Source organism: Alligator mississippiensis, chromosome 1 (assembly GCF_030867095.1).
Source record: "Alligator mississippiensis isolate rAllMis1 chromosome 1, rAllMis1, whole genome shotgun sequence".
Lineage (NCBI taxonomy): Eukaryota > Metazoa > Chordata > Crocodylia > Alligatoridae > Alligator > Alligator mississippiensis.
The window spans coordinates 263,142,436-263,167,310 of NC_081824.1; the positions used below are offsets into that span (position 1 = coordinate 263,142,436).

The 24,875-nt window shown below is 43.2% G+C and overlaps 1 protein-coding gene across 5 annotated transcripts in view; it reads left to right on the top strand.

Moving 5' to 3' along the window:
• The first annotated feature begins 1,959 nt into the window (after positions 1-1,959).
• The window catches only part of ARL13B (ADP ribosylation factor like GTPase 13B), a 73,586-nt gene continuing 50,670 nt past the window's right edge, over positions 1,960-24,875 (top strand). For 2 of the 5 annotated variants that reach the window (XM_006261306.4, XM_059720583.1), the window contains exons 1-4: positions 1,961-2,151; positions 5,294-5,477; positions 8,782-8,852; positions 12,953-13,202. In XM_006261306.4, coding sequence (XP_006261368.2) covers positions 5,419-5,477; positions 8,782-8,852; positions 12,953-13,202 — 380 coding nt within the window. In that variant the 5' untranslated portion in view covers positions 1,961-2,151; positions 5,294-5,418. Of the gene's footprint in view, positions 2,152-5,293; positions 5,478-8,781; positions 8,853-12,952; positions 13,203-24,875 lie in introns of all 5 variants that reach the window. The other 3 variants (XM_019476427.2, XM_059720582.1, XM_019476428.2) reach the window with 3 other exon arrangements.

Sequence of the window (24,875 nt, forward strand, 5' to 3'; positions counted from 1 at the left end):
TGTGTAGTTTTAATAAGATCATGAGAGAATCTTAACTAGGTCCATGAAAAATAACATAATCTCTGTCTTCCAGCCCTGCCAGCAGGAACAAGCTCAGAGTTTGAGAAAGATGATGTACAGGCAAGAGTTATTAGAGGAAAGCTAACTTGGAATGATGAGGTTAGCATTGAAGTTGTGAATAGTGTAAAGATAAGACACATTCATATTTCATCCCAAAAGGAGCTCTATAGTTTTAATGCTGTAAAAGTTCTGTTCCTTGAAGATAAATCTCCCCCTGATTTGGCCACAGCTTGATGCCTCCAGTGGAGTGAAGCTGTCATGCCAGATCATTGCTGCGGAAGCAGGCATCTCAAGTAAATGCAGCTGATGGTGTTGCAGAGCTACAAAATAAATGAATAAAAATCAGCACAACAACCTTGGAACCGTCCCTATATGTAATAGGAAGGAAGGAGCGGCAAATGAGAATGCATTCCAAGCAACCTCTGTTAATGAGCAGATAAATGGCTGCATCCTGCCTTTCCTAAGTGCAACTCCCACTAAAGTCAGTGGGACTTTTACATGTCTTGTCTTCACTCTGAGAAGTTACAGTTTCTTTACCTGTAAAAGAAATTGCTTGTTCATTACCTCTAGGAGAATTGTTTAATTCCAAAAGCAATTTCAGTCAGCACCATATTGAGCTGTAATTAAAGATTTATGATCCTACTAAAGGGTTATGTTATAGTTGATCCTTAATAACAAAACACTTCATAAAAGTTCAGCGTTACACACAAAGCTGAGTGCAATGGACAACTTCTGCCAAACATTCATTGTACATTCAAAATGTCAGCAAAGATTGCACTGCTACTGTTCTCTTTCAAATAATGCCCCACAGAATGGTGGATTCAGAAATCTATATAGATGTCTGAGGCATAGATCTTTCCACCTTCATAATGAATAAATGCACTTTGCAGATAGTTGTGTCTCCCTTCCTAGAACTCAGTATCAATGAAAGTAGCAGAATCTGGCCCTAGATTCATCCAAGGCTTGAAATACCATTACTCACATTGAATAGTTAAGATGTATGGGTTCTGATTTTATACATGTGGATCAGGCCCCAAGTATACAGCACAGACACACATAGTTGATGCATTTTAGAAAAGCAAACTTGATGCTCAATTCATTTATCCATTATTGCCTCAGCATGCAACAACATCAGCCAGTTTTTGCCCCAAGGTATAAGAAGGGAATGATCACTGCTTTTTATCTGACATCTATCCTTATAGGACAGAAAGTCCAAGCGTGTCACATAAAAAGGGATGGACAGTACCACTGACATCACAAACAACATAAATAAGGCTTCAGTCTACCTAGGAATTCAAATACTCCAATGTATACTCATCATTTCTCATCCTTTCAGAGCCAACATAAAGCTAAAACGGGATCATAACAGCTGCTCAAAAGAAGCCACTTGAGCAGCGAAGGCCCTTGCTGACAATCTCAGCATACTCTTCCTTCTGCTCCACCAACTTCATAGCTGGAAAAATTGTTCTTTGCAAACTTTTGGGCACAAACACCGTTCTTCAGGCAGAGGGGGAGCAAAGAACACTTTCTCCAACCATTTAGTTGGACTAATAAAAGACATCCCATCTACCCTAAAGCACGGTGTATAGACGCATACACAGGCCAGTGGCTACCAATCAAACAGAAGGTCCCGCCTCTGGCTGCCAACCAATAGCAAATCGCGCTTCCCACTGGCTCCCCCAGGACAGCAGCTACCAATCAAACAGCACAACGTCCCGCCTCCGGCTGCCAATCAATAGCATATCGTGTTTCCCATTGGTTGGCCTCCTTCCCCGGTCCCCAGCCCTCCGTTGCCAGGGTCCCGCTCCGTTTCCGGTAACCCTTGGTTACCAGCCTGGTGATGCGTCCTTCCCTACCCCATGGAGCCCCAGCCAATGGGCGAGCTCCGGCCGCCCCACGTGAGGGCGGCGCGGGTGACGTGCCGCCGGGATGGCGGCGCTCGGCTGCTGAATGCTGCCTGTGGTGGGACTCGTCTCTCCCCCGCGTCCCCAGCCCCGGCCAGGGACGGAGCAAGCGAGCCATGCGGGCCGAGTCCGGGGGCGGCCGCCGGTGAGCGCGGGAGACCCGCGGCCTCGGGCCCTGCGGGGGCAGGTGAGCGCGGCGGGGGCGGGTAACGGCCGGTCGGGGGCGCTAGCTGTGAGGCTGGCGGTGTTGCTGTCGCCTCCGTGCCTCCAGGTGCCCGGCCTCGATGCTGTGCTGCTAACGGGAAGATGCATCTGTTTCTCCCCCCTCGACTTTTTTCATGGTTGTCCCAAAATACGTCACCTTTGATAGTGGCTACTTATTTCTCTCATCTCCTGCTTTGTATCTGGAGGTGACCGAGAGAGCAGTTTATTTGGGATGTAGCAGACAGCTCCAGTTTTCAGCTGCCGCCCATCGCATAGCAGGGCGAAGCTGACGTGATTTTTGGTACGAGTTGTAGTTAACGCTCATGTCTTGTAAGTGGCAGTAAAACCAATGAACAGTTCAGTTGCAGGCTGTTGCTGCTGCTCCTGCCTGGAGAGGTTACCAGCTACACAAAAAATAGGTGCTGGAGTTATTTATGGGAGGAAGACATGGGCTATGGTAAGTGGCTGTTTGTTTTGGAGACCTTTCTGCAGTCAGGAGTATGGCAGTGGCAAGACGCCCTCATCATCCTCTGGCTATAGCTTGGAAGCTCTGGGGTGAGTGAGAACATCAGTCTGTCTTTCAGTGACTGAGTAATGCTTCACATCTATTCTTATTAGCTACAGCATGTGCCTCCTTGTCATCTGAGTTTCCTGGTAGCAGCGCCAGCATACTTTTGAGGGGATGGCAGATCGGTTTCCCATTAGTATATTGCTGCTGAGCCTGTTGCATTCGTGACCACCACTATCCCCATGTCTGGGTCTGGAGAAACTTCCTTCCCTGGATACTCCCCATGTTTAGACCTTCCCTGTATTTAGGGTACTACCCGTGTTCTTACCCACACCAAACCCTCCCCATGTTTAGGTCCTGCAATGCTGGGTCAGTCTGTTCTTAATCTTCCTCTGATCTCAGTGGATCAAATGGCCTCTTTCTCTGACCTTTCTGGCATTCTTTGTGGAATTTGTGTTCTCTCTGCGTGGAAATAGAAATTCCTAGCACTGCTGTCCTAGGCCCTTTTAACTGTGCTGCCCCTGCCCCTCCCTCTGCCAAAGGTGCAGTCACCATGGTGAGCACTTTATCGTAGCTTTCCCTGGGTGGCTTTACTGGTTACAGTTCCTCTCTTCTGGGATAATATGTGGAAGGAAACAGGCAGGTGGGTTTCTAAGAAGTCCAGAGCCAATTACTGTTTACTCCACCCAGCGTGGGAAATATATAGGCTCAGACAAGCCACCAGTAACTTGGTTCCCTGTCTGGGGTTGCTTACTTCTCTTGAATGCTGTTGGGGATCTAGGGTACCACCTTATGTATCTGGCTTATTTTCTGAATCACAAAGACCTTTCTTTATCTCTTCATCCTTCAGCCAGTGTCCTTCCATGGCGAGTCCTGAAGTTTTTCTGTGCTGTGATACCATGTCCCTCCATTTTTTTTCCTGGCCAGGTTGCCCATGTCTGAAGTTTTTTAATGGTTAAGACCACAACGCCAGCATTCTTTTACTGTCTTTTGTAGGGAGTTTTCTACCATCCTAACTCCCTGAAAAGCGGTCCCAGTGTGCTCCCATTGGAAAAGGAGGTATTTAGGTTGAATGACCTTTTTACTGTCCCTAGGCTGGAAGTGTAGCCATAACCCTAAAACCCTGGTGGGTCAGGGAAATATGGCTGTTGGCAGATTCAGGGAATCTGGCAGTTGGCACTTCTCACAGCACCATCGTACCCCCAATCTTCTCCAGGTAGCCAGAGAGGCCTGAGTCTCATTCTGGCACCCTAGAGTGCAGACTGTCAGGTACATCTCTGGGGGTAGGAATCGGAGCAACTGGGTGGGGTGTACTTAACTTGTAGCATGCCTGCCAAAAAAGTTGGCCATTATTGCCTGCCCCTCCCCCCTGCTCTGATTCTTAACCCCAGAGATAGACCTGTGAGTCTTCATTCTGGGATGTCAGAATGAGACTCAAGCTTCTCTGGCTACCTGGAGCAGATTGAGGGTAGGATGCTGCTGTAAGCAATACCACTGCCAACACCATTGGCACTTTTTTTTTGTTTCAAAAGAAAAAAGGATGGAGGGTAAAGGAGGACTTGGGTAGGGTGGAATGAGATGGTAAACCCAATAAAATTTGTGAATTTGGGGTGCAGGGGAATGAAACATTTGGAACTACTGTTTTTTGACTCTGCACTAGTTTTAAAGTTTCATGCCCTAGTTCAGGGCTGCCCAACTTCCAGGCCATATGCGGCTCACAGAACCATTGCATCTGGCCCATGGATCTCCCTACAGGTTGGGAAACTTGGCAGCAGGGGAGTGGTGGCCATTAATATGACCACTCTTCCTTCTTCCAAATAGCCAAACCCCAAGTCCTGAATACCCATTGGAGCCAGGTCACATCCCTTTACCCCTTGCAGGGCCCTGTCAAGCCTCTGTCCCCTTCCCCCCTCCATGTCGCCAGATGATGGCTGTGACACTGGCCCCAGGTGCTGGAGTAGAACCAGCATCTGGCCCATGGTTGGACCAGGCACTGCCCACCTAGCCTGCTGGGGGAAAGAGGTTGAGCATTGCTGCCCATGTTAGTTGAAGTGACATTTTCCTCCTTTTATAAGAACCTAGCAAAAATGTCCTCATATTACTGCAGATAGAGCCTGTTTGTTTTGCATTTTAACTGACAACTCGTAATACATGGCATGGAATTTAGTAGAGGTGTTTATATAAAATTTATATATATAGATTAAAAATGCCCCTCTCTCCCTTGTGATCCTGCATTATCTTAAAATCCCAGTGGAAAGATGAGCTCTTACCTAAGCTTGGAATCATTGCCTAACTAAGCTGACTGATGAAATAAGGGCTATATTAGTTAACAAGGCAGCAATTTGCACTGGTGGAGTTGGTTTCTGCTTGAAACCAAGATAAGTAGTATTGCACCAATTTCAGATTCTGCATTAGTTTTGGGCTGTGTAGCTACAATAGTGCTGCTGCTGCAGAGATGCATGAAATCAAGGATAGTTCTCCCCCTACCAGCCTTTTCTACATAGGAAGTTAAGACACAGGCAATAGTTCTGAATAGGCTCCTAGTAAGGGAAGAGAAGTTTGTTTTGGTTTCATATAGGGACTGTCTGCTTGTTTTGCTTTTTGTCATTGCTACTAGTGACAAGACGGCATCTGAATTGCTGATATCTCCACCGCCTTCCTATGTCTCTCTTGTTGGATCTGTTGACCTGCCTCCATATCGTTTCTGTAGCTTCCTTGGCTCTGGATGGCTGATAAAGTAGGATGTTTAGTCTGATGGCCAATTGCTGTAGCTGGTTAAAACGGTGGCAGGAGCCTGTCAGGTAAGACTGAGCAGATTGAAGTATTCTTCATTTCTATAATTATATGTACTGAAACTGGCTTTGCAGAGTGTACTAGGTACCCCAGGTTATTCCATACTACTATCTAACTTTGGTTCTTCTTAGTGATACTTCACTGATTTTGATTTAAAAAAAAAGAGAGAGAATTCAGTCACTAAACTTTAAAAGAAAACACAAACCAACCTTTAGTAATACTGGGTAATTTTTTAAATTTTAATTTTATTTTTTGCTGAAAAGATTCATAACGCTTATAATACTGACTTTAGTCAGGTTGCTTATATTGAAATTTGGGGCAGTGGGAAGTGGTGGATAATTACTTTTTTTAAAGAACCTCTTTCAGAATTCTTTTTTAATTCTAAAGTGTAGCATACCAAAATCCTTTACTGGGGTAGCCCGGATTTTCACTTAAGTCCTCAGAAATAACTTATAAACAAGTGTTACAATCACACTGTTTAGAGGACTAGATTCTGTTTTTAATGATGGTCTTTGGTTTAGGATATAACTTCTCAGAATTCCAATCCTTCCATAAAACTTGTATCATAAGGAACTAGATTACAGTGGGTGATTATGATTTTCTTAAAAATATCAGTTTTCATCAATATTTAAGTATTTTTCTGCTACAATGAGCATTTTGGCTCACCTTTTTTACTTCTTCCCTTTGTTTCTTTTCCTTCCCTGCATTCCCTACCCACGTTTCTTTGAATGAGATAGTTGATGCCTGTAGACTGGCTACTTGCAGGCTGAGGGAAAACAGTGCATTTATTTATACTTGATTTACCTCTAAAAAGATTTCTTGATAACCTTGAGTAGAAGGTAATGATATATTTTTAAAAATTAGATTCTGTAGAATCCAAATTTGTGAAGTTTGTTAAAATATGCATCTCAGGTGTGTCAGATGTATGACAGTGTTAATCTAGTATAAACATATGTGATTTTACAAATACTTTTGATTATTTCCCTTTATTCCTCTGGTCTTTGTTTATGATCCTGCCCTCCAGCCTTTGAACTCTCTCCATCAGCCTTCTGGATTCTCTGAAAGTAGTAGCATGCAGTTCCACAAATTCTGTCTCTCGTGTTGTGTTAACATATGTAATCTTAAGGAGGCAGAAATAACCACATTTCTACTGTTTTCCTGCTGGTTACTAAAGCTTCCGTATTAGTCCAGTGTTTTTATATTAATCATATTAATCAGATTATACACTATTCTGTAATACGGTAGGGGCAATCTTTTTGGCAGATGTACTATAAATTAGTTTTGCACCCTCTGTGAATGTCCCAGTCCTCTTCCTCTGCCCAATCTGATGCTTTACTTTCTCCTTCCTGCCCTGTACCTGATCTGCTCTGCTCTGCCTTCCGCTTCCTATACTATTGGATTCTCCCTGATCTGCTGTGCTGCATGTACACCAGGGGCGGGCGATTATTTTGGGCGGAGGGCCACTTACTGAGTTTTGGTAAGCTGTTAAGGGCCACATGGGTAGCCTCGCCCCTTAACAGATTTCCTACCCTCTGGTCACCATCTTGGGACCAGAAGTCCCTCCCCCTAACCCTTGATCTTTGCCACCAGAAGCCCCTCCCTTTGCCCCTGGAAATACTCCTTTCAGCAAGGGGTTTTGACATCTCAGAACTAGAAAAACACCAAATTGTATTTTAAAACTCAAACATACAACGTTCATTAATTTGATTAAAAAAATATTTTTGTCCTGATTTACCTGTTTGTGTAGTGTACATGGAAATGATTGTACCATAGCTTAAAATGAAGTCTTACTCTTGTATATTGTGGGGGTAGGTGGGAATAGGTTTGTGGGGAGCTGTGGGTATGTGGGGGAGGGTATGGGTGTGTGAGGGGGTTTTGTGGAGGTGGACAGGTATGTGCAGTGAGGGAGCATGCGGGTGTTTGTGGATATGTGGGGTGTGGTGGGTATGGGGTTTGTGGGAGGCTGTGTGTGGGGGGAGGGTGGCTGTGCTGTGTGAGGGGGTGTGGGGGTCTGCATGTATAGCAGTGCAAGGGGGGTCTGGCTGCATGTGGATGCTGGGGGGTGCTTGTGGGACTTGCCCTACGAACACATGCACATTCTCCCTCTCCCTCCCTCATTGCGCACGCACACACGCGCACTCTGCTTTGCTCATCTCTCTTTCTCTCTCTCTCTCTCTCTCCTTCCCTCATTGCTGTCTCTGTCTCCTTCTCCCTCATTGCACAGACACCCCCCTCCCCTCCCGTTCCTGACCCCAGGGTAGCGGCACAGCTCAGTGCTCCTGCATTCCAGTGATGCAGCTGGGGGCCACGTGGTGCTGGAGACAGCTGCGTGAAGGGAAAGCAACTGCAGGCAGAGACTTCTGGGTTGGGGGCTGGCTTTTCTCCTGACTTCTGCTGACTTCCCCTGGGCCCTGCTGCCCCTGGCTCCTGTCATCTTTGACAGACAGCCAGGACCAGATAAATATTAATTTTTGAAACTTCTTAGGTGCCCTGTGAGCTGGATCAAATGGCCTGACAGGCCAGATCCAGCCCAAAGGCCACATGTTGCCCGCAACTGATGTATGCAAAGCCTGTATGTGGCACTTGTACCTCAGGCTGGTCCCTCTTGCTGCCATACAGTATCACTGTAATGAACCCCCATGGGACTGGGAGAACAGCTTATTAAAAGAGGGGTTTTGCTGTAAGAGTTGATTTGTTGTATCATAATAGTGAAAAGGCTGGTTCCTGCTGTTGGGATTGGCACAGGAGGCTAGGTGATGGGGCTCTGTGGGCCATATCTTTGACACCCCTGCAGTAGAGCATATGATACCTGTTTTGAAATTGAAGTATCACTGGCCACTTAGCTTGTAGGGGCTTTTCCTATCTACACTTAAGTTGTGCATTAATAGAATAGGAACAAATCCCCAGTGATCGAGTTGGGTGTGGGCATGTGCATGTGAGAGATTCTTGCAGTTATTCAGAAGAATATGGCCATGTGGAAAATGAGATGCAGACTTACAGAGCATGAAAAATAAGCTTTAGCAAGCAAAAAGAAAGTTAAAGGTATGATCAATAAGTTTTGGGTGAATCTTTTCAAGTAATGGTCTAAGTGTTGAGTTTGGTTAATTTGTCACTTACTTCTTGATCAGGTGGTTTGACATGTTGAGCATACAATACCTCCATGTAATTTTCTGCTGCTTGATATTTTGAAGCTTTTAGTTTTAAGGTACTTTGTGTACATTGGCTGTGTGTGCATTCAAAGGCTTGCTAAAACAATGGTTAACTAAAAGGAAAAAGCCTTCACATGCTTTCTTTTTTTTTTTCTTTTTGAAGGAAGGTGACACTAGTGATGGTGGGACTTGATAATGCTGGCAAAACTGCTACAGTGAAAGGAATCCAAGGAGGTAAGCAAGTCAGTCTGCGTATGTTCTAAACGAAGTGTTCAGAGACCGCGGTTCAGAGACCGCACCAGCTGAAAATGTGCAGCATGTGATGGGGGATGTTTAAATGGCATGTCGTCAAATTCTTCACTTTTTTTAAAGGGGATTTAGGAAGGGTTTTTATACAGTGCATGTTCCAAGGAAGGAATTGAATGATTACACAAAGGAATGAGTGAAAGCATTATTGTCAAATGCACAGAGAAGCCTAGTAGAAGAAATAACATTGTTTCATTTATCCTGAGTGGTGTGTTTTACAAGATGTTCAGCATATCCAAGCAGAAGTGGAATTTCCTCTTGCCACCATACCCAAAACCATTGCTATCCCTTTTAGAACTGTTTTTTACTTGAAGATATTGGGTCCCCTACCTACACATGGACAGATGCCTACATCTGTGCAGATCCCCACTGATTTTGGTGGTACTCTGCATGGGTCTGTGGTGTGTAGATTATTTAGGAGGATTGGTGTTTCATTAGGGAATTCCTAGCCCTGAATACCCAGTCCTAATCCAAGCAATCAAAGTAACCATATAGAATTAGGTGCTCAAAACGCCCAGAAATTCAGTAGGACGGTGGTGCTCAACCTTTTTGGCTCATGGGCTGCATGCTCGGTATTCTCTCTCTAAGGACTGGAGGTGGCGGGGCCCCCTCCAGCAGCACTGAGGGGTAGGGACAGCCTGGCCTCAATCCAGCCACATGGTGCAAGTGGACTTGGACCAGCCCCAACCTGGCCTTGCTGCAGGGAAGGACTGTGACCTGGCCCTGATCTAGCCCTGTGGGGAGATGGGGTGCGGCTTGGCTTTGCTGGAGAAAGGGGGCATGGCCTGCCCTGAATGTGGCTGGGTGGAGGGAAGCGGCTTGACCTGGCCCTGAACCACCTGTGCAGGGAGAGGGGTCATAGCCCAGTCCTAGCCTGGCTGGCTGGAGGGAAGTGGGCATGTCTTGGCTCCAGTCTGGCCCACGGGGCTTGGGATTTTGGCAGCAAAGAGGGGTGGCAATACTGCCACTCCTCTCCCACTTCCAAATTTTCCTGGCCCTTGGGGAGCCCTGTGGGCCAGATTCCAAGGCTCCATGGGCCATGTTTGGACTGTGGGCCAGAGGTTGAGTGCCCCTGCAGTTGGAGATTAAGCATGGAGAAAGATAATACTTGGTGCTCTCCAAGTGCTATTAGAGTGTTCTAAAAGTTATCCTGGATGAAATGGGTAAAGTGCTTCCTTTTACATTTTCACTTTTTACATAGTAAAAGAAGTCTTGGGCTTATTTGCAACTCCCAGCCTGAATTTTTCAACCAATGAGCACTTAAGTGTGTGGGACCTTTCTACTCATGTGCACCTGCATTGTGAATGGTATATCTACGGATATGTACTACTACAGTTCACAGGCAGACAAGGTTCTGTGGGTGAATTTGATATCTTTTATTAGACCAACGCAAATGGTTGGAGAATAGTTATTAAGCAAGCTTTCGGGTTGAAAAACCCTTCGTCAAGCTAAGGAAACTTCAGCAGTTGGTGTGTGCTTTTCCAAGCATTTGAGTGTAGGCAAATGTTTACACCATGTTGCAGGTCTTATGTGCATAAATCTGGTTTTTGATGGTGTGTTTTCTAAGCTATATTCAGTATACTTTCATAGTTTAAAAAGCTTTAGTTTAAGAAGTTTAGAAAGCATTTTCATTTTTTGTCTTGTTTCCTTTTTGGAGACAGAGCTGGCTGTCCATTGCTAATTTGATATGACAATACAAAACAAAATAATCTCTGTAGGTTTTCTGTTTTAAAGATGATAGTTTGACTCATAATTTTATTTGAATTATAGTGATGATGCAGAGGGTTTCCTCTGGTTAATGAGGCATTTTATGTATTAGCATAGGTTAGAGAAATGAATTGATCTAATCTTTTTGTGCAGAAATTGCTTTCTGATGAAACAGTAATGTGCATACCCCAGTAAACTTTATGTAAAATCAATGTTGTGAGTATAAGCTGGTTTTATGATATTGACTATTGGTGTAATTAGGAAAGGACTGCAGACAAGGTGATTTTATATAAAATTAAAAAATATATACAGGTTCACTGAAAAATGCCACCAACTTTCTAGACTTTTTGTGTAGTAGGGGACCATTTGATTTCTAAGGGGACTTTGTTTTGCCTTTCTCCACTGCCTGATGTGTACGTAGACCATAATGAAAATTTGGTCAGCCAGTGCTCATAAACACAGGTGTTCATATAATTTTCTTTGAGATGCTAGGCAGCTTCTCTGATTTATTTCTATTTCATTTAGCATCAAGAGCTGGTAGGCAATGTACCAACAGACATCACCGTCTGCCCTTAAGTACTATTTGTTGGTCAAGTATTTTCAAATAAGGGATGTGGTCACATGCACAGAATGCTTTTCTCTCATCCTGGGCCCTTATTTGGAAAACTTTAGTAACTTCATATTTATTGTTTAATGCTGTAGTATATATTAACTATTTTAATGCCTGTTTCAGCAAAAAGCAGCTGATTTTCCTTAAAAATGTCAGAGAGAACTTCTTTTGTGATAAGCCTTTCCTAGAAAATTGGAACTGCAGTGGATAAGATACTTTTCCTGTGGGATTAAAAAAAAAAAAAGATAGAAGGCAAGCAAAAGGACTCTGGATTGTTTTGGCTCTTTTAGAGATTTCTAAATATTGTGTTGTTCAATCCAGGCTTGAAAGATACAAATGCCACTTCCTTCCTTGCCTCATAGAGGAGGAATTCGTATAATTTAGTTTTCGGTTTGAGTACTTTAGAATGCACATGTTTCTGTTGTATGCTTCTCAAGAGCTTGGCTGGCTGGCTTGATAGCCAAACATAAAGACCTGCAGCTGCTAAGGTTTGTTATTATCAGACTCCTGTGTACTTTATATCACAACAGGACCAAAATATGTAAGAGCAGGTTTTCAACTTTTGCATTTGTGTTACTTTGTTCTGCAGTCATGTAAAATCCAAATTTTTTTTTTGTTCCTCTTGATTGTGAAAACACCCTTCAGCATGAAATGTGGTGGTGATTTTTCAGAGTTGGAAGTTGTAGTTCAGGTGCCCTGGCTCTGTTGCTTGAGTCTTGGCTCCTGTGATGCCATCAAAGTGGTCTGGCTCAATCTCCATCTTGTAGTTTGCCATGTCATTGTAACTGGCTTCAGTTGTTAATCTCTTCCAGGTCAACAGGCCTCCCTTACCACACTTATCTTTAGGTTGCCCAGTCTATTCTTCTTTGTGTGATTGCTACTGCCCTCCACACTGCTTGGCTAGTGACCCTTTGCTACCTGGTTCCATGGAACAGTGTATAGAGATCCAGTTCAGCTATCCCTATATGGGCAAGTTAAGTGTGTGAAGCAAATGCAGGCTGGTCCCAGCAGAAAAGGGAGACAAAAGACCAAGTTCTGCTTACATGGCTGCAGCCAGAAGCAAATCCTATGGTGTCCTGGATAAATTCAGATTCCACTGCTATAAAATCATGTTGCCCATGAGGTCTTCACAGAGACAAATGAGACAGTTTACTTACCAGAGAGCTACTGGTTTAGGCTCTTCTACAGAGTCAGGCAGGCATTTCTTTTTGCTTGATTTGTGCTTTCAAGGGTATTTCAGCAGTCACAAATGCTAAAACATAATTTTAGTGAAAACAGATTCAGGAGCAGGAGTGTTAAAGGATGAATTTGGCAAAATATACAAGGCCCTGTTCTTTTTCCATACATTTGTTGTGCCTTGTTTGATATACTGCCTTAACACTGCACAGATGTTCAGGCTGTACCTTCTAGAAATCATAATAAATGAGTCCCAAGCACTCTTTCTCCTTGTTCATGATGTTGTATAACTTAAGGAACCCCAGAAGCTTTCAACATGTGACAATCTAAACTTGAAATTAAGCTATAAATATTTTTCTGCTGTTGAAATCTATTGCAAAGATACCTCTGAGCTATGTATTTTATGTTTAAACAGACTCATTTGCCTCCAGTGAGGTTAGGGTTTGAGGTTTTGGTACACAAATCATAGATAAAAAAAAATTGTTGTCCTTAAATGAGCTTTTCTCTAAAAAACTTTTTCTCTGTATGTTGACAGAATCTCCTGAAGATGTTGCTCCTACAGTTGGATTTTCTAAGATTGACCTTAAACAAGGAAGGTTTGAAGTCACCATCTTTGACCTTGGAGGTGGAAAGCGAATACGGGGCATCTGGAAGAATTACTATGCAGAGTCCTATGGGGTAATATTTGTTGTGGATTCCAGTGATGTAGAGAGAATGGAAGAAACTAAAGAGACAATGATTGAAGTATTAAGACATCCTAGGATATCAGGAAAACCTGTATTAGTGTAAGTAACTCTAATTAGTGTTCAGCTACTAACCTGTATTCTAATAAATGTATTTTTAAGTATTATATTTATACAATAATTGTTCCTTCCTAACCATGGTGGTTTTAGTGGTCTTACACAATAATACAATCATTGTGTTATGTTTTGCTGCTAGTAATATTCACATCTGACCTTATTCGGGCTCAGGGTCCTTTATTTATGAACTTATTTAATGATCTTTGATTTCTTTTCTTTCTTTTAGTATGCTGTACACAGCAAGCCCTCTAATTAAATTTGCATCATCTAGCATTTGATTCTCTCATGTAGTCCTTTTCAATGCTGTCCTCATTTTTAGGAAAAGGGGGGAAATGCTTTGTTTCAGACAAAAAGCATGCATGTTGTTACTGAAATTTTGAAGAGTACAGTTTTGATAGCATAGAGTCAGGGGAGTTGGATGTCATATGTTATGTAATTCTGGATACAGGCTCGAGCAGTGACAACTCTTAACGACTGTGTCTTGAATTACAAGTTCACTCTGCAAAACTAATTATATTTATACTTAACACAAGGTGGTGCTGCTGATACATAAATGGAGAAAGCTTGCTTTAATAGTAGTTGGCATTTGTTTTTGTTTTGGTGCATATGTTTGCTTTTAAAAAAAAAGTTGACGGTTTCAAAAGGTCTATCAACTTCAAAAACAGCAAATGCTGCCAGAGAATAGATTCCATTAGACCATTGTTTTGTTATGTAAAGTTTTCTTCTTAGGGTAGGATGTTCAAAAACAAACATTTTACTAATTCCATCCTTAGAAAAGTTTTTCAAAGGAAATACTCTATTGCAGCTTTACTAAAAGAAACATGCAAATCCATAAATGATTAACCAGGATGAAACCCACATTAGTTTTGCTCAACATTTTTTATTTTTATTATTAATGGGCTATGCAAGCATAAATTAACTTATTTTATTTCTATAATATTATGTTCATTGTTAGGAGAGGACAGCCCTGTGTGTATTAAGAATTGGGTGGGTGCTAATTGGGATCTGAAAGTGAAATTGACTATTTTTAATTCGGCTGAGTAAAGTGTGGAAAGCAGCCAATATTAATGATGAAAAGGATATAAAATTTTTCACTTGCATTGATGTCAGCTACGGTCTTGGTGGCATAGGAAAGACAGTAAATCTGTTCTTATTCAAATATTTTAACTCAAATATACTCATGAAGAATATTTCCTCATAAGAATGTGGTGATTGACAACTATGCAGTCTTGCTACATAAACACACGGGGGGGTTGTTCTAATCTCCAGACATGTTTCTTGGAATGGGGGGAGGGGTCCCTGTTGATAGCCCACTGTACCTGTAAGGACCTCGGTGAGTTTCAGTGTGTCTTGATCCCAGTGAATGCCCTCATTATAATGCAGTATGGATTAACTCAGGCCACTAATGAGGTGAAGCCAAGTTTGTTGATGTTACTGCCTTTTAATTGATTGACAATACAGATCTCATAGCCTGCTGCCAGAATTTATATTGTTGCTTCAAGTCCTGGCCCTGTAAAAGGATTTCTTCCTGGGCCTTGTGGTTTCCTGGACAAGGCATGTGTTTAAGGGGTTAGTCAGTGGAGAATTGGCCTGAAAAATTTGTCTTTTTTTTTTTTTAATCCTTCTCTATGCTTCCTGCACAGCTACTACAAGGTTGGCATGGCATTTATAAAAAAAATTCTAATTCCACAGAATTTAGAGGTTGTTGCTGCAGGATTTACCCTCTTGCTGCAGAGTATGTGGCATGCTCATCATGGGACCTCAGAAAGGTTGGGAATTGCATGGAAACATATATTTAGGAGATAAGACAAGAACCCTTGATCTTGTTCTGAGTCCCAGGATTGTTCCCTCACCCAAGGGTTAATATATAGAGGGAATATCTGTTTCCGTTGGTAGTCTGAAACAAGAATGTGTGTCTCAAAACTCTTTCAGTGAAAATATTGTAAGACCTGAGTAACTGAGGCTGCAGATAATGTTTATTGTCTTTTGAAAATTCAGCTGTAATGTTGTATAGACTTCCCCCTTTAACTTGACCTAAAGTGTATTATTACTATTTAAACTTACTCCTTGAAGACTTCTTTTTTCTGTCATTCCCTGTTTTCAAAGGGAAAACAACAGGTTTTTTGGAAGTCCTTTAATGAGGAATGAAGGCAAGTAATGGTGTTAGTAATCTGGCATCTGTTGGAGGAGATTTAAACAGATTAGTAACACTTTAGGCCAGGGGTGGTCAGAGTTATTCACCCTGGGAGCCACATCCGATCCTCCACCAAAGCGGGGCGGGGGTGGAAATACTGAGCAACCTGGCGTGGCTGCAGAGTATGGGGGAGGGAGGGGTGGTGAGTGATCCAGCACAGTGGAGAAGCTCTGGAGAGCCACATGAACCATACTGGCGAGCCACATGCAGCTAGCAAGCTGTGGTTTGGCCACCATTGTTTTAGGCCAGGGGTTTTCAGCCTTTTTGGGTCAGTGTACCCCCAGCAGCTGGTCAAGAAGGCGGGAGTCCCCCAGCGGCCAATCAGCAACCGGGGGTGTCTCCCAGCAGCCAATTGACGAGTGGGGGAGGGGGGTCCTCGCAGCTAATCAGCAAGCACGCGGGTGGTATGGTGATGGCGGAAGTGCTGGTGGTGGGACCCGCTGCCAAGTACCCCCTGAGGCCACCCCAAGTACCCCCAGGGGTATGCATACCCCCGATTGAAAACCCCTGTTTTAGGTAATTTACTCATGTGGTGGAAGAGCAACAGGATCTGAATGTGGAGGCCTTAAAAAGTTGCGCTATAACTATGGTTAAAGCACCAGGGTTAACTTACAAAGGAAATTCTTTAATATTGTACTTTCTGTTTGATTGAAACTAAAGGAAAAAATAACTTCTGTTCTTAAAGTAATGCAGTTGTGTACTTTCACATGAAACAGTGAAGTGTCCTGTTGTACTGTTTCCCAACTTCTGTAAGGTGTCGATCACGGACCATTGCTTTTCCTTGCAGTCATTGAAAAAAATGGACTCTGATTTTTTTTTTAGAAGCAGCAGCATAAAAACAAGATTGATTTCTTAGCCATTTTTGTTGTCTGCTCTGTGATGTGCATTTTTTTCCAGTGGGCTATTTGTATTTAGCGCTTCTAAGTGAGATGATGTTATTAAACACTTTTAATAAGCATCAGTGAATATGACACAACTGATGAAGGAATCCAGACTCTGGAATCACAGCTTAATTCCATTTTATTCATTTTCAGCATGTGAGAGCTGAAGAATGACAAAAGAGGTGTTGGGACTGATCATGGAACAGAACAAATAGATATTCATGCCTCTCTCTAAGCATAAATACCTATTATAGATTGAGCTAGTACTCCAGGATTTAAACAGCCTTACACTTTGAATTTCATTCAGTGTATCCATCTGCCCTAATCTGTTGGCGTGGTATATGGACAAGAAATGCTTATGTTGCCCATACAATTAAATATATAATCTGTATTAGAAGTGTATGCTGAACCCTTAATTTGAAGAACAGCAAGGAGAAGTGTTACTGTATGTTCATGTTGTTGGTTGTCCTTTTATGCCACTTCTTATTAATTCCTGTGTTAGGTCTTAGAAGCCCCTTTTCTTTCAAGGAGGTGGCATTCTCTTGTAATAATTCAAAGCTTATTTCAGCTGTCATGAATACATGGCTATGGCCACCTTTTTGCTCTTTTGTCGTCTCTTTGAGTGCTGCCCTCCTCTGCCCCACACTTAGTTATATACCCGGTGCCTTACTTTTTCTGCTGCAAGATTTCACAGGCCTCTTACCCTGCGTCTGGGCTATAGTATTGTACTGTGTGGCACAGCCATGCCTATCAGGCAGGTACAGCAGTGTTTAAGTGCTCAGTCAGATATGACTGAATTATTTCCTGTGGGGTTCAGTAACCAGTGGTATATACCAGGCAGCCTTCCTAGCCAGAGTATAAATTTAACAGTAGTGGCAACCATTTTTAAAGGGAAAAGATTTTAAATGGTTTGTGGATACATTTATTTTACTGTGATGGGTTATGAAACCTTTTCCACACCATTGTGGATTTAAGTGAAATGCTGTGCCTTGTTATAGTTATTGGGCTAGGGAGAAAAGGGTTGAAAAGGGAAAGTGACTCGAGGCATGCTGGCTGGGAGGGAAAGCAGACCAACAAATTTTACTCCCTGACAGATGTGGCTAGGAACTGACTAGAGCAGGGGTGGGCAATTATTTCAGGCAGAGGGCCGCTTACTGAGTTTTGGCAAGCTGTCAGGGGCTGCATGGGTAACTCCACCCCTTGACAGGTGCCCCGCCCTCTGGTTGCCATCTTGGGACTGGAAGTCCCGCCCACTCGCCCCTGACCTTTGCTACCAGAAGTCCTTCCTTTTGCCCCCAGAAGTTCTCCTTTCAGCAAGGGGTTTTACCATCTTGGAACCAGAAAAATACCAAATTATAGTCTAAAAAGCAAACATCTAAAACATTCATTAATTTGATTTCAGAAAAATATTTTTGTCCTGGTTTACATATGTTTGTGTAGTGTGCATAGAGATGATTGTATATAATAGCTTAAATTAAGTCTTGCTCTTGTATATTGTGGGGGTGTGGGTGGATATAAGTTTGTGGGGGGCCACTGTGGGTGTGGGAAAGGGTATGGGTATGTGTGTGTGGGGTGAGGGAGCATGTGGGTGTGGATATGTGGGGTATGGGTGGGTATGGGGTTTGTTGGGGGCTGTGTGTGGAGGGAGGGAGGCTGGGGTGTGTGAGGGAGTGTGGGGGTCTGGCAGTGCAAGGGGGGTGTGGGTGCATGTGTATGGTGGGTTATGTGTGTGGGACTCGCCATGTGCACACACATGCACACTCACACACCCCTGTACCATTGCAGCCCCATGTTCTGGGTCTAGTGATGCAACTGGAAGCCAGGTGGCGCTGGAGCAATATGGGGTAGGAAGCACCGAAATGGCTGGGGGTGGGTGGGCCTGGACAGCCTTGTGCTGCTGGCTCCTCCTGGGTCTTACTGCCAATGGTTCCTGTCATCTTTGAAGGGCAGCCAGGAGCAGATATATATTTTCTAAATTTTTTTAGGGGTCCTGTGGGCCGGATAGAATGTCCTGGTGGGCCGGATTCAGCCCACGGGCCAGATTTTGCCTACCCCTGGACTAGAGACTGATGCTTCTCATAGAGTAGGTAGTCCTGAGAAGAAGCTGTTGGTATGGGGTACTACCAGAGACTTGCCTGTTGTTGCTCAGTTAAATGGTTGCAGACGCTGTATTTGTCTGAAGGAGAGAGAGTGAAATATGTGTCTTTTTGTTTGACCAGAGGCTTGGTAGCAGTTTGTCACAAGCCAAGGAGTGGTCACACTTGCATAAAGTCCTACAGTTGGTAACCCAAGTGTGCCTAACTTCACAAGAATGATGTGAAGTGAGACTAAATCATGCTTACAAAGGTTTTTATCCTACAGCTTTTATCAATACAGCTATGGATACTCAGCACTTCCAAAAATTAGATTCTGGATTTTTCAGAATTCAGTGGCAGGCAATCATTGAACATTTTTATAAATGTGGTTGCTAAAAGGTTGATGGACAAGAACAAGCAGACTTTCTTTAATAAGGGATTGATTAATTTCTTGGTTTCCTGTAATTCAGTTGAATATGCACTTTTCCTGAATTATAAGGTTCTCTTTATGTAAACTCTTTTTCATTGAGCTGGACTTTAAAAAATAAACTAACAGGAGCATTTCTTTAATTTTTAAAAAAAGAATAATTGGATTGTTTTTAGTGTAAAAATAGCATACTGCCTTCTGCTCTAGGATGCAGTCCAGGAAAAAAGATATTTCCACTGCAAGCTTTTTTAAATAAATGCTGTTATATGCTGTTGTGTGCTGACCTTTCAGGTCATTGTATAGTGGATAACTTTTAGATATATTTTACTTTACTACTGTACTGATTTGGATATATAGCAACTAGACCTTTGTTTAGGTGGGGAAGGAGACAATCATGAAAAAATTATCTTCCTTCAATTGCATGTACATTGCAATGTATTTGAAGGTCCACATGAAAGACTGAAAGTATTTTCATTGGGAAGATCCTTAAATGAAGTTTCTTCTCATTGGAAATTAGTCCAACTTTTTTAGTCAGACACCTTTCTTTTTCCCCATCCCAAGTAATGATATTTAGAATATACCAGTAACTTATATAGGAGAGTAGCCCTCAGCATGGCATCATCCAGGTCGTTGGTTACATTAGGGAGGGAATGGAGAGCTGTTTTTTACCAAATTCTCAGTCTTATTCATATTTATAAATATTAGTATGTACTTAATACTAGTACGTATAGAGCTAAACAAGTATGTAATAGAAGCAGTTGGAAATGAGGTATTTTAATACACTGTGGAAGTTCTGAAAAGAAAAGAAAACCAAGCCTAGATTAGAGGAAAGGAAGGATGTGAAAGTGTGCCTGCATTTTAAATACAAGTGTGATGTATTTAGTAGAAATGTCATGAAATTTGCTAATTTATTGGGCTGTAACACCACCTGACATGGTGATCTTACAGGTGAAAAGGCAGAGAGAGTTTAAAAAAAAGAGGGGTGGTGTTTTTTTTTCCTGGAAAAAAAACATTTCTTTTGAACAAAACTTTCTACCAGTGGGAACGTGTGTAAATAAGTGGAGGCTGTTAAATTGTGAACTTGATTTCAATAAATCCTGTCTAAAACATTATTGTACTTATTATTTGTCTTCCTTTAAAGACAGGATAAAAACTAGAGGAAAACCCTATTTTTTTTGGTTGAAGGTGCTAAGTTTTGTTTTGTTTTTGTTTGTTGTTTTACTGTAAACTTTTTGCTTGGTGCACCAGAACTTGATGAGTGCTACTGTCTGACTGACTGATGCACGGTGGGTGCATCTATATGTGCAATTAAGGTGAAACGATAAACTCTGGTGCAGTTTGCATTGGAGTAAATTGCTCCCGGGCGCAGTATCTGTATGTACACCTAGGACAGTAGCACTTTGAGTTGGGGCAAAGCCGCCCTGGGCTGACATCAGGTTTGAGGAGTCAGCCCCGGGCTCCGGAGTGCTGGCGTGCGGAGCTGTGCAGCAGGCAGCCCCTGCATTTTAGCACCCTCATGCCTCAGCCAGCCCCGTTACTGTCTACATGTGCATTTTGTCATACTTAATTACTCTGCCATAAGATAGTACTGTCCCTGACAGCACTGTCTTACAGTGGATTTAATTAATTTACTGCACCTTAATACCAGCACAGGTGCAAACAGTGACACTTTACTTCAGAGCTAATCAGTTTGCTCCACAGTAAAGCAGACTTGTAGATGCACCCAGTGTGTCCTAGGTTGTCTGTTTCCAGAAGTTTGGGTGCTCAACTTGAGAGTCCCTTTTAAAGGGGCCTAGTCTTCAGTGTGTGTTTTAAACAGGTTCAGAAATCAGATCCATACAGTGTATCCAGTTCGCCATTGAAGCTGCTAGTTGATCTTAAATTGTTATGCCAGTGCTGTTTTCTGCCATGTCTGTAACATTGCATAGATTTCATAGACATTAGGGCTGGAAGGGTCCTCGGAAGATCGAGTCCAGCCCCCCGCCCGAAGGCAGGAACTCAGCTAGGTTCATAGGATCCCAGCAAGATAAGCATCCAATTTTTTCTTGAAGGTGTTCAATGTAGGTGCTTGAACCACCTCCAATAGCAGGCTACAAAGAATCTTACAAAGAACATACAAAGAATCTTTCTGTTAAGGGTCACTTTTTGGGATTCAAGCTTCTGATTTTGCTTTGGCAAAGAGAAGTCTGGAGTTAGGGGAGCCTAAGTATTTCCAAAAGCTTAAATATGAAAATGAGTTGTTAGACTGATTTTTAATATATATAGGTGTATTAGCATTAATAGTGAAAGAGACACGGCTGCATATAGTTTTAATAGATCTGAACGCATCTAGATTTTGTGGTATTGCTCGAGCCCATGGGAGTTTGGAAATATTTCCGAGTTTTTTCTGACCTAACTATTTTTAACTTTAACGAGAATGCCAGTGCAACTAAAGTTTTATTTCGATGACGTACTTCAAAGTGGAGAGTAGCCCTGTGACTCCAAAAGGGTTTTGGAAAAGGGACAGGGCGAATGGCAGGTATGTATAAGGCTATGCATTTCAGCTTCATCCAGCTCTTCCCAGTGCCGAAATATATGTGCTGTGAATACAGCTTATTTCCTAGCCATGCTGTGAGAACAGCCTAGGTGTGTACACCCACAGACGACTAGTTCCAACCGTTTTTCTTATCTTGACAATTTGGCATACCAGTGGATACAATCACTACACCTTGAAACCCATTAAGTGAGTGGAAAGGGAACAAATGCCAAGAAGAGTAAAATGGCAATAAAAATAGGTAGGAAAATCTTCAGACAACGAGATCAAAAGAAGATAGATTAAAAGGATTAGACAGGCACACAGTGTTATAGCCTTGTGGAAATGGAGCCTGGAGGGCATCCAAGGTTTGATCTCTTCCAGAGAGAACTGATAGATTTAAAACGAAAAAAATATTTAAAAAAACCTCAGGAATTTGCATGAGGCTCTTATCTCATCCTTACTAATGTCTCTGGACTGGATTCTGTTGCAAGCCTGCAACTCGTGAAGGTGGAACAGTTTAATAGAACAGGAGCATCCAGACTGTAGCACGAATGCCCCAAGTGGCAGGCTGTGTGTGGCACCTGGCAGATCAGGGAGGAGGCAGGTAGTACAGCAGCCAATAGAGTGGAGCATAGAAAGCAGAGCAGCAAATTAGGCAGAAGAGAATCAAAGTGGCATTTGAGGAGGGAACAGGGCTGATTTGTGGCATGCCAGCTACAAAGGTTGGCCCTCACTGTGGCAGACTGTTTATCCACATGGATAATTTTAAAGGACAGGTCAGTGCTACAGAATCTGCAGCTGAGGATGATCAAGTTGTGACACAACCTATTTTAAAACAAAGTGTGAACAGGAAAGTGTCACTTTCTGGATAGTTGGGCATGATATAGGGAGCTACTTTAAATTTACCATGGTGTACTGATGTCATACAGGCCACTCATTTTCATAGTCTTAGTGTTTATTATCACTGTAAAATTCTTGGTGTAGTTTTTATAGGGGAATATTTATGTACTTGTATACACACAAGAAAATTGGATGGCATTTCAGTTCTGCTACCCCAGCTGCATCAGTAAAGTAATCTGAGTTTTTCAGCTCCAGCAGTAGAGACTGAAAAACTTAACCAATTTGGCAACCCACTGACGTGTTAAATGTGACAGGCTAACATAATGATGCCCCGGGAGGACAAGGAGTAGAGAATGGTAGAGGGAAAAGTGTTTTTCTCTAAAGACTGAATAAAGCACAGGCAGTAAGGTTAGTAACTGAGTGTTGTTTGTATGCTTCTTTAAATCAGGCTTGTCTAACATACAGCCTGTAGGCTGCTGTGCGGGCCGCCAAGGCATTTTCTGTGGTCCGCGGTGCTGCGATGGGAAGTGAAAGTAAACACGGTTTACTTTTGTTCCCACCCATTGTCCCTCCCCCAGCCCCTCAGCAGCTATCTAATGGCTGCTGAAGGGCTGGGGAAGGGACAAGGTTCCCACACGCACCACGTCAGCTTAACGGTGCATGGAGCCATGTGAAGTCGGGAGTCGGGAAGACGAGTAGCCATGTGCCTCTGGGGACAGGATGAGCCTAGCTGGAGCAGCAGGGGGCTCAGCTGCACTTTCCCCCTACCTGTGCTGGTCAGTCCCAAGCGGCACACGGCTCTGCCGCTGCCTCTGCTGGCTGGTGCTGACCTGGGCAGGTCTGTCCCATCCGGAGCAGCATGCAGCTGAAGCCGGCTTCCCACATGCTGCTGGAGATGGGAGGAGCCTGGCCAGGTCAGGACCAGCCAGCAGTATTGGTGGCGGAGCTGTGTGCCGCTTGAGACTGACTGGTGCAGGCAAGGGGAAAATGCAGCTGAGCCCCTGCTGCTCTGGCCAGGGTCGTCCCATCCCGAGTGGCACACAGCTCCATTGCCGCTTCTGCTGGCTGGTGCAGACCCGGCCCGCCGCCTCCTGTCACCAGCAGCACGTGGGAAGTCAACTTTTTATCAGCCATATTAAAAGACATCACAGGAAGTGGTATCACATCAGGAAGTGATGTCACGTGACCTTTGACACCAATGAAGTTGCAGGAAGTGACAATGAAATAGGTCTGGAAATGTGGTTCGTGATCTGGCCCCACATTCAAAAAGGTTGGACACCCCTGCTTTAAATCATATTTTTCAAAAAGTGGTGGCTATCTGACTTGAAAGTGTCATTCCTGTAAACCACTTGCATTACTAATTGTGAACCAATAGATTTGAGGCAGATTTCAGACCATTGCTTACTACCCCAAAGCAGAACTAGTAATGCATTCATGTATAACTAAAGTAGGGGTGGAAAAGCAAACTACACATCCTCACAGCATCTTAAACAGACTTGATAAAGTGCTTTGGAGCAAAAACATGTTCCCATTAGATTACAGTTCTTTGTTCCATTTTTGAAATCTTTGTATGAGGATAGCTTTCACTCTACAGAAGACAAACTTTCTACATTTCAAACTTTTGTTAAAGTAGAGAGAGAGAGAGAGAGCTGTGTTAATCTGAAGTTAGGCAGATGGCAGGGCAGGGTGTCCCTTTTATAGACTAACTGTTCAGAGGGGCAGAATCTTAGAGATGTCTGAGTTCAGGATCCCAAGAAAAGGAAGGACCAAGAACAGCAGAGTAAGGACCCTGGACTTCATACAAGCAGACTTTAGCTCACTTAGGGAACTGATGGGCAGAATCCCCTGAGAGGCCAGTTTGATGGGGAAAGGAGTCCAGGAGAGCTGGTTGTATTATAAAGAAACCTTACTGAGGGCACAGGAACAAACTATTTGGATATGTAGGAAGAATAGCAAATATGGCAGGCGACCAGCTTGGCTTAGCAGAGAAATCATCAGTGAGCTTAAACACAAAAAGGAAGCTTACAAGAAGTGGAAACTTGGACAAACAACTAGTGGGGAGTACAAGAGTAATGCTCAGGCATGCAGGGAGGGATGAAATCAGGAAGGCCAAAGCACAACTGGAGTTGGAGCTAGCAAGGGATGTGAAGGGTGACAAGAAGTGTTTTTACAAGTATGTCAGCAACAGGAGGAGGATCAGGGAAAGTGTAGGTCCCTTACTGAATGGGGAGGTCAGCCTTTTCTGCATCTGTCAAAAGTTTAAGTACTCAGTGCATCTTTCACTTTAGTCTTCACAGGCAAGGTCAGCTCCCAGACTACTGCACCTGATAGCACAGTTTGAGAAGAAGGTGAGCAACCAACAGTGGTGAAAGAACAAATTAGGGCCTGTTTATAAAAAGCTGGATGTGTACAAGTCCATGGGGCCCAACGTGATGCACTTGTGAGTGCTGAGGGAATTGGCCAGTGTAACTGCAGAGCCTCTTTGAAAACTTGTGGCGATTTGGGAGAGTTCCTGGACCATTAGAAATGGGCAAATTATAGTGCCAATCTTTAAGGGGAGGAGAATGATCTGGGGAACTACAGACTGATCACCCTCATCTCAGTCCCTGAAAAAATCATGGAGTAGGTCCTAAAAGAATCTAAGAACTTGGAGAAAGTAATTTGGAAAAACCAGTATGGATTCATCAAGGGCAAATCATGCCTGACTAACATGATTCCCTTCCTTT